This window comes from Mus pahari, chromosome 19 (genome assembly GCF_900095145.1).
Source record: "Mus pahari chromosome 19, PAHARI_EIJ_v1.1, whole genome shotgun sequence".
Classification (NCBI taxonomy): Eukaryota; Metazoa; Chordata; class Mammalia; order Rodentia; family Muridae; genus Mus; species Mus pahari.
Window position 1 is genome coordinate 14,417,595 of NC_034608.1, and position 10,136 is coordinate 14,427,730.

The following is a 10,136-nucleotide window of genomic DNA, read 5'->3' on the forward strand; positions in this document are numbered from 1 at the left end:
GACAGCCAGGGCTACACAGAGAAACCCTGTCTCAAAAAAAAAAAAAAAAAAAAAAAGAGTTCTGCTGTGCTTCTAGAGGACCTGAGTTCGATTCCTAGCACCCACATCAGGCAGTTCACATTCTGTTATTTAGACTATTGTAAGCTACCCTGTGTGGGTGCTGGGGACCAACCTGTGCCATTTGCAAGAGCAGGAAGTTCTCTTATTACTGACATTGAGTCATTTCTCCAAAATATTGTGGCTGGGCTCAGTTGGTAGCCTGCTAGCCCAGCATGCACAAAACCTTGGGTTCTGGCCCAGCACCACATGTGCAAGGCCACAATGCTGCCTTGACCTGTAGTCCAGGTACTGGAAGACAGACGCAAAATGATGAGGAATTGAGGATCATCCCTGGCTACACAGTAAGTTCAAAGGGTTCTAGGGCTGCCTGGACATGACATGAGACAATGTCTCAAAAAAAAGTTCAGAATTCTTAAGAAATTATATATATAAGAATGCCATGAAAATGTATACCTGCAAAAACCAACAGTACTTCCAATATAAACTTTACTGCATATTATATTTAATAGCATTAGTGTGTGTGTCGTGCACGCATGCATGCAAGTGTGTGTTTGCATTCTTCTGCCACATGTGGAAGTCAGAGAACAACTTTCAGAGTTCTGTCTGTCCCCCACCAGGTGACACCTTGGGAGGGACGAAGGTGGCCAGGCTGGCTAAACTAGCACCTTTTTACCTGCTGGGCCAGCTCGCCAGCCTTTACGGAGTGGTTCTTCCTCTCTCCTTCACATTTCCCTGGGACCTGAATCTATTTTTCTTCTCTCTTCCGGTTCTAGAATTTATTTTACTTTTAATTTTGGGAGGGGGTATGTATGTGTGAGTGCAAGTGCCCTCAGGTCAGACGGGGTCGTCAGAGCCACTGCAGAGGAACTTACAGGCACTTGGAGCTGCCTGAGGTGCATGCTGGGAACTGAGTCCTCCGAAGAGCAGCAAGTGCTCTTAACTGCCATCGCCCCAGCTCCCCTCAACACTGCTTGTTTTATCATTTTGAGACAGGGTCTCTTGCATCCCAGGCTGGCCACGATCTCACGAGTAAGCAAGGGAAACCTTGAACCTCTCATCCTCTAGCGGTCACCACTTAAATTCTGGGATTACAGGCATACACCACCATGGCGGAGAACGCCATGAGGTGCTGGTGATCCAACCAGAGGCTTCAGCCACACCCCCAACAACACATCCTTTTCCTTTTTCCTTTTTTGTGAGAGTAACTGTCACCAGAACCAGCCCCCCTGGCATGTGCATAAGAAGGTCTGAAGACCAAGCACCCCGCAGACATCAGGTAACCATCCACAGTCCCACACCCCAAACTCTGGGTAACAGAAGCCTCCCTGTCCCTGAGACTGGTCCTTACCTGGGTGAGGGCCGACTCCAGCATGTTGCAGAAAATGCTGAACTGTTTAAAGTTCCCCGTCTTATGAGTCAAGTCTTCAATGACTGAGTGGAAGGAAAAGTCCCTCCTGAGGTCTGACCACTTGCCCAGCACAAAGGCAATATGCTCAAGTAAGTTCTCCAGTTCTGCCCACAGCCTGCTGCCTCTGGCCAGGGCACTGGGGCCCACACTCCTGCCCCACCTTGAAGAGCTTCAGAAGAGGCAAGAACACACACAACTTGGCCCAGACTGAGCTTTGGGAGGAAGCTGACCTGGGGGGGAGGGAGGGGGAGCCCACCCCCTGCAAGCACACTCACAGTTGGCATCAAACTCTCCACGCCACTGGTCAGCTGTCATCCGGTCCTCCACCTCCAGCTCCAGCACCTGCCCAGAAACCACAACCCGCACAGCATGCTCCACACCCCGGAAGATGTAGTCCACCTGCAGGCCAGCCGGCTGGTCCATGGCCAGGGTCCTGAAAATGGGGACAAGACAGAGACCGAGAGGCACACCTGGTGTCTACAGAGGCCTCTGGAGCTGGAGTTACAGAGCTGTGGGCTGCCGTGTGGTTGCTGGGAATTGAACCAGGTCCTCCAGAAGAGCAGCCGGCGCGCTCCAATCTTGGTCTTTCGAGAATAAGTTCCACTCTGGCTCAGAACTTAGACTTCAACCTCTCAAGTACTGGGATGGCCACACCCAACCCATCTTTGTGCTGTGCATGCTGCTACTGTGTTTAGCCCTCACTGACAGCTCTGGTAGAAAGGCATCATTTTAAACTCATCTTTCAGACAAGGAATGAGGCTCAGAACAGTGAGCGCGTTCTCCTGAGATCAACAGTAGATCCAGGAACGGACTCTCTGCTCTGCATGATGGTGCACACCAGCTAACTATCCCAGCAGTCAGACAGAGGCAGAAAATGTTGCCAAAAGTTTGAGGCCAGCCTGGGTTGCATAACAAGATCCCAAAACAGAAACCCTATTCCCAAAACAAAACACAGCATCACCACAAGGCTCCAACTTTGAGTTTTTAGTGGTGGTGGTGGTGGTGGCGGCAGCTTTGACTTCACTGTTTTGGTTTGGTTTGGTTTGGTTTGGTTTGGTTTGGTTTGGTTTGGTTTGGTTTTGGAACAGGTTTGGAGAAAGCACACGCAGCCATGTCAGCTTGGGACTCTGATTTCTGGAACGATTTTTAGTGGAGGACTTCACAAAATCTGGAAGCTCCTAGCAATCATGCATCCACTTTCTAGGCGTTCTCAAGCTTGGAGTATTAACCTCTGCCCCTGCCCAGAGACCTCAGCCCCGCAGAGCGGTCAGCCGAGGCATCTGCCACCACAGCGATTTACTAGAGAATTTTAAGTTGAACTCCTGGGGAGCTGTGCTCAAGGTACCGCCTCCCTTGTCCCCACTGTCAAGCTGATCTTGTCCTCCACCCTACATTACACAGCCCCACCCAGCATCCCGTGACCACTCCCACCACCTAGGTCCCAGACATTCACCCTCTGAATAACAGGACCAAAATCCAGTCTCCCCAGTGCACACCTACACCCCATTCCATCACCTCTTGGAGGCTTGGAAACTGTCCCTTAGCTGCTGCCAGGCAAGAACTTCACAAACCGGGCCTACACTCTGGCCCAGCTCCCTCCTGAGCCCCAGCTCCCAACACCCACTCTTCTCTCGGTCTCAGGACCTCTCTCCTGTGCAGACCTCCACTTCCTACCCCCTGTGCTGCCGTGCATGGTGGACACCAGCACTCCCTCTGCATTGACCCCAACTTCATTCTATTCTCCCAGCTTGAGGCATGGGGGAACCAGCACATTGCTTCTCTCCATCACCCTTCAGCTCCACATTCTCCTAGAACCCCACGCCCTGAATTTTCTGTCTGAATTGTCATGCCCCCTTTTATTCTGCTTCCATTCTGCCCAGTCAATTAAAGTTCTATCCCACACACACACCACTTTCTGCCTGTGTTCCATCTCCCCATATTTTAACTGAATTCTGCCCAAACTGTACCTAACACTCTTCTCCAACCCATAGGCGCGCACATTTCCCACCTCCCTTCCCCTGGGCAGCCGGCCCCACCTTGGAGACTATTCAGGCCCAGTCCCTCTCACTCCCTTGAGACCCTCTCCCTCTCCCTACTCACACCATCCTTGCTAAAGGACCCAGAAGTTCATCCTGGTGGCTGACTTCCAACCTGCCCCAAATCTCTCCTGGGTCCTCTTCTAATCCCTTCTGATCATTATCCCAGGGAGGCGGGGCTCCACTCTTGCCAGCCCTTGCTGTCACATTCCAACAGTACACACACCTGGACACCCCTTGACCCACTTCTGCCACAGCCTCTTTAGGTTGCTCTCACACAAGCTAACAAACCCCCAGCCTCCAGCCCTCTCCATACCATCTTTCATTAAGGGAATCTCAATATCTAGCCCAGGGCTACAGGTCACTGCCCCTGGCTCCTCCTCTCAAATTTCAGTAGGAAAGAGAACCCTCCACGCCACATCCCACCATCACCATGGGCAAATTATTGTCCCCAGCCCACCCTAGGCTGTTTGCCCACCAATCACTACATACCCCTACCCAATCTCTAGCTTTACTGGGTCCTCACAAGAATGTCACACACTGTGCCTGACTTCTACCCCACTCTGAATTGGCCTCCCCAACTCTGGATGAATATGAACTGGCCTGAGTCCTCTCCATCTTCACCCTGTTCTTCCCCAACACATCCTGAAGCCTTCCACTGACCCCCAGGAGTCATAACAACAAAAGCCCTTCAAGCCACTGAACATGGCTTCTCTGCCTTCTGCTAAAGTCCAGTGTAGGACACCCCACAATCTAGGCCATTACAGTGTACCCTGCAGCTCCCCAGCAGAGGGTTCCCAAAACACACTTCCCAGCTCAATGCCTCATCCTAATTCTACTACTCTGGTGGCACTGACTCACAGGCTTTGACCTGAGCATGGCTTATGCCTTACGCCCAGTGCTGCAGGCTGGAAACTCACAGGTTTATCAAAGATCCTCACTCACCCCCAGTCTGCCACAGGTAAGGTGCTTGCCGTTTTGTAGTAAGTGAAGGGAAGATAAAGCCAGGCCTGGGGCCAAAGGCCTGTTAGCAACAGGCTGGATTGTAGAATCAAAAGTCTAAGACCAACGTGGGCAACAGTGAGGTCAAGGCCACTCTGGGTAACTTAGTGAGACTCAGTCTCAAAAAGAGAGGGTTACAGATGTAGCTTAGTAGTAGGGGGCTTCCCTAGCATGTGTGAGGTTAAATACCGGTTACTGGGGGAGGGGTGGTACACACACACACACACACACACACACACACACACACACACATTTGGGACAAGAGCACTGACCTTGTAAACTGTCATAAGGATTGAGTTAGTCAATGTGTAAGGTGCCTGGCACTTCCCCTTACCACCCACTCTTAGCTGACAGCCCAGAGGCCAGCCACGTAAACTTCATCCCCAAAGCCTGCAAGCATGGCTCAGCATGCCTAGAATCCACAAGTAAGAGACTGGGGCCATGGCTCAGCCATACAGCACGTCACCGTCCTGTACAAGACTCTAGTCCCTTGAGATATAAATAAATAAAGACAACCTTTCCTAATTGTCATTCTTCCTATCTCTTCGGTACCTTGGCCTGGCATAGATCTGTTTGCAAACCTACAGAGGAATGCCAAGATCATGTCTTGGCACTAGGAAGACCTGCAAGGTCATTCCTGACACTCTCCAGTCTCAGCTTCGAGGCCCCAGATGGCACTACAATGTGTCTAGTTTATTACTGTAGTGGACTCCATTTCCAGGAAGGAGCCCCTCCCAGCTCGCTAGTCCACCTTCCACCATGGGGAGGCCAGAGGAAGGACAGTTAACTCTAGCATAGTAACTTTCTACACCTATGTGCTCTTCAGGAGCCCAACACTAGTGGACAAATCTGAGAAGTCCAAGGAGTAAACAAAGGATCTGGTGGCTCTGAAAGAGACAAAGCCAGGTGACTAGACAAGCAGCCAGCAAGGCCTCATGAAGCCCCCCATCTGGACTGAGACCTTGGCGAGAGTGGAGAGATCACTCAGACATCTGGGGGAAGGGGAAACAGCAGTATAAAGCATGTGTTTGCTATGTCTGAAGACACCAAGACCTTCACGGTCCCGAAAGGTGTGTGATTGTGGAGGAGGACGACGACAGAGCTCTAACTATCTGGAGATCCTGTGAGCAGGCGAGGCCTAGGGAAGAGTGGGTAGGATTCGGGAGGGGTTAACAGAGGAACACAGGATTTGACTTTTTTGCTTGCTTGCAAAGGGATCTCATGGAACCCAGGCTCAGCTTGAATTCCTAATCCTTCCATCTCCACCTCCCAAATTCTGGGATTACAGGTGCTCATCACCACACCTGGCCTTCACTGAGCTAGGGATCAAAGCCGGAGCTTCAAACAAGCTAAGCAAAACTCTCCCAACTGTACAAGATAGTCTCACCGCGCGCGTGTGTGTGTGTGTGTGTGTGTGTGTGTGTGTGTGTGTGTACATACATTATTTTTAAAATAGGAGGGAAAGGAAGTAGTGATGAAGAACCAACTCCTAAGTACCTGAGAGGAAGGGTCTGCCAGGCTGAATAGGGACACCAAAGGATCAGTTGGGGACAACTGCATGTCTGCTGGACTTCCAAGCAAAGAAGAGCTGGCCTTTGGGTAAAGCGTGAGTTCGGGGCAGAGATGGATCCTGGAAATAGACAGCTGGGTAAGCAGGGTGAGGGAGTAGTATAGAAAAAGGGATTGCCCAGAACATGAAACTTGGGATGAAAGGGTTAAAGAACTCGCCCAAAGCCACAGTGATTTTAGTAGTGAGTCCCAGAGTCAGTGCCAGGGCTCAGCCTTGGACAAACAGATACCAAAGCTCACACTCTCGTCTCTTGGTTTTGAGACGAGGTCTCCCTATGTAGGTAAGGCGAGCCTCAAACTCATTCTGTAGCCCAGATTGATCTCAAACTGCCAGTCCTTCCGCCTCAGCTCCCTAGTCCTGGGATTACAAGTGTGCGCCACTGTAGGATTTGTTATGACATGTCAGGGTTCATTCAGGGGGCTGTCCAGATGACTCAATGGGTAAAGCTTCCTGCTGTGTAAACCTAAAGAGCTGAGCCTGACCCCTAGAACGCATATAAACATGGTAGGAGAGAGCCGACTCCAGTGTTGTCATCCGACCTCCACAGCCATGTAGCTGGTCCTTGCGACTTTGTGGGTTCTTCTTTTCCCCAGGCTTTATCTCCCAGTCTCACTCCTAACACTAGACAGGAGAGAAACAAGGATAGAGGGGAGAGGAATGAGGAAAATCCCTGAATCTAACTTCTTTCCTTTTGTTTCTTCTTCGACCGTGGCTACTAACAAACCACAACCAACCTTTCTAAATGACCAACAACCCCGCACACATACACATACACATACACACACACACACACACACACACACACATACACACACATACACACACACAGGCACATATGCTTCTCGGGGACCCTAGCATTTAAATGCTCTCTAAAATGTTCCCAGAATTTCAAACGTCACACAACCAGAAGACAAAAATTATCTGCCGCTGGCAAAACCACACTTCTGCTAAAGCAAGTGGCAAATCATAGTAAGCTGAGAACGGTCCAAAACAGGTACACCTGGGATTAAAACGAAAACATATTCTTCTAATAGTTCTATGGTTTTTAAAGGAACCAAAATTCCAAAGCTGTCACCACACACCCATCCTGTGATATGAATCTCCACCCCCCACATCACACACTTGTGTGAACCAATACAGTAATTTCTATGCGTTCAAGGAAAAAAGGTGAGACACTGTCTCACACAAACAAAGCATAAAACTGATTCTCGACCTCAGCAGCAGTAGTGACGAACATGCAAAGTTTGTCATCTAGCACTGCAAAAAAAAAAAAAAAAAAAAAAAAAAAGCGAGGAGAGTTAAAAGTAATTTCACAACAAATAACTTGCTCAGAGCCTGCACACAGAAATCGCCTCTGGTCCGTAGGGTAGAAACACACCACTCAACCCTGGAACCTCAACCCTGCCCTGTCTTCAACTGCCCACATCCTCCAAACCAGCTCAAGTTCAGAACCTACGGCATCTCGAGGACCCCCACCCCCCGCACCTCGTGGGGTGTAATATATATAAAATAAAGCTCTACCTCACAAGCGCTAGTGCAGTATTCCGTAAGGGACCTCTAAGTTCTAGCCGCGTATCTCGCGAGCGACAACATGGTGCATTAAAGACCCCGTGAAATCTCCAGTTTGCATAGGTTCTGGCGTCCACCTGCGTGAAAGGATCTGTGCTCTGGGGTCTCCCCCACTGCCCGCGCCTGCAGCCCGCGCCTGCAGCCCGCGCCCGCACCCGCGTACTCGCTCTTCACCTCCACGGATCCGTTCTTCACCAGCGGTTCAACCGCCGAAGTTTCAGCTCCGCCCAGATCCGGCCTTCTCACTTCTGATTGGTCTGCCTTTACAGGCAGCCATGTTTCCATAAGTCCAAAGCGACGCCCGTCACTCTGTCCCGCCCCTATGGGAGAACCCGCCTTCCGAAGTTTACAATTGGTCTATTCGGAAGAGGCGTTGCTAACACGTGTGGGGGGGGAGACCTCCAAGGTATAAGTTCTTTTCCCAGTGATGATTGGGTAGACATGCTGCCAATCATAAGAAAAAGGTGGTTCCCTTGGAGTAGAAGGAGGATCCCGGAAATAGGTAGGCATTTTAACTCCGCCTACCACCCCCAGCAAGGCAGGCCTCGCCCACAGAGAAGTCAGGGGCGGACTAGAGTGTGGAACTTGCTCAGAGGAAGGTCCCGGCCTCCAAGTCCCGAGGCTTAGAGGAACTGTAAGGACAGTCGAGGTTTCTCAGACGTCACTGTACGTCTAAGTGTATCCTGATCGGTTTGCTAGACTTGGCTTTGTCAGTGCGTGCAGGACAAAACCTCAAGTGGCCCAAGCTGGTCTCCAACACCCTATGCATCCTTGAACTCCCCGATCTTCCTGCCTCCACCTCCCCAGTACTGGGATTACTGGAGTTGTACCACCATGTCTGGCATGGCATTGGCTTCATTAAAGCTCGACGCAGCCAAGTAAGAGTTATTTTTTGAGTTTTATGCCTGCATGTACGTCTGTGCACGACCCGTGTGCCTGGCGCCTGCAGAGGTCAGAAGACTCGGACTGTAGTTACAGCTGGTTGTGAAGCACCTTATGGATGCTGGAAACTGAGCCCCAGGTCCTCTAGAAGAGCAGCCAGTGCTCTTTTTCTTTCTTTTCTTCCCAGATATCTCACGCTATAGCTTTGGCTAGCCTGAATTTCACTATATAGGTTAGGTTGTCCTCGGACTCACCGAGATCCCCATGCCTCTCTCTGCCTCTACCTCCTGAGTTCTGGGATTAAAGGCACGTACACCGTGGCATCTGGCTAGAGTAGTTTACTTATTTATTAGATGGCACTTTTCTCATTTGTGTGTGTGTTAGGGTGCGTGTGCCACAACCACAGGCATCAGTCACCCTATTCCTAACAAAACAAAAACAGGATACCAAGCTTTCACTGGCCAGCCTGCCTAGTCACTCAGTGAGCTCCTGGTTCAATGAGAGATCCTGTTCTCAAAAATTCAGGTGTGGCGTGGGGGTGGAGGGGGGGGCGCACGCCTTTAATCCCAGCACTTGGGAGGCAGAGGCAGGCGGATTTCTGAGTTCGAGGCCAGCCTGGTCGACAGAGTGAGTTCCAGGACCGCCAGGGCTACACAGAGAAACCCTGTCTCGAAAAACTAAAATAAATAAATAAATAAAAATAAAAATAAAAAAGTAAGATGTGGAAGACTTGCAATATTCACATCTGATCTGTGCAAGGGCAGACAAAGGCTCAGTGGTAGAGCCCCTACCTAGAATTCCCCAGTGAGGGGCTGGGGCGTGGCTCAGTGGTAGAGAAAGCTGTAAAGAAGATTCTGACCAGAGACCAGATGCCCGGAAGACGCAGAAACCAGCCAAGTTGCCTGGAAAGGTTTAGACCACAGTCACTTGTAAAGGACACTCTCCAACATGCTGAGCTGCCTACAGGCTGTGCAGTGTGCTCCAGGATCCCAGCTTTGGTGACCTGTCATCCATACTGAGGTGGGCTTTTTGGTGATGTAGCTGTCTTTGAGTCATTTCTGCTCTTATAAGTAACCCTAATTAGACTCATTGTTCACCAAGTTAGGCTTTGGTGGTATCGGGACTTGGACCTATAATGGGTTTCCTATCTAGGGTGAGTAGATATATGTGTATTGCATCTCCTTAGGAAAAGTTTTCTCACAGAAAATCTTCACATGCACACACTTGTGTACTAATACCACATACATACATACATACATACATACATACATACATACATACATACGGTCTTAGTTAGGGTTTCTATTCCTGGACAAAACATCATGACCAAGAAGCAAGTTGGGGAGGAAAGGGTTTATTCTTCTTACATTTCCACATTGCTCTTCATCACCAAAGGAAGTTCAGGACTGGAACTCAAGCAGGTCAGGAAGCAAGAGCTGATGCAGAGGCCATGGAGGGATATTCTCTACTGGTTTGCTTCCCCTGGCTTGCTCAGCCTGCTCTTTTATAGAACCAAGACTATTAGCCCAGAGATGGCACCACTCACAAGGGTGGCACCTCCCACTTGATCACCAATTAAGAAAATGCCTTGCAGCTGGATCTCATGGAG

At 50.1% G+C, this 10,136-nt stretch overlaps 1 protein-coding gene across 2 annotated transcripts in view; it reads right to left on the reverse strand.

The window, feature by feature from the left end:
* Positions 1–7,870, reverse strand: part of Ccdc61 (coiled-coil domain containing 61) — a 19,599-nt gene extending 11,729 nt beyond the window's left edge. Inside the window, exons 1-3 of one of the 2 annotated variants that reach the window (XM_021219399.2) lie at positions 7,598–7,870; positions 1,744–1,901; positions 1,409–1,491 (exon numbers count right to left, since the gene is read on the reverse strand). In XM_021219399.2, the coding sequence (XP_021075058.1) occupies positions 1,409–1,491; positions 1,744–1,891 (231 nt within the window). In that variant the 5' untranslated portion in view covers positions 1,892–1,901; positions 7,598–7,870. Of the gene's footprint in view, positions 1–1,408; positions 1,492–1,743; positions 1,902–7,597 lie in introns of those variants that run through there. The other variant, XM_029531660.1, reaches the window with a different exon arrangement.
* Between the last annotated feature and the right edge of the window lie 2,266 nt (positions 7,871–10,136).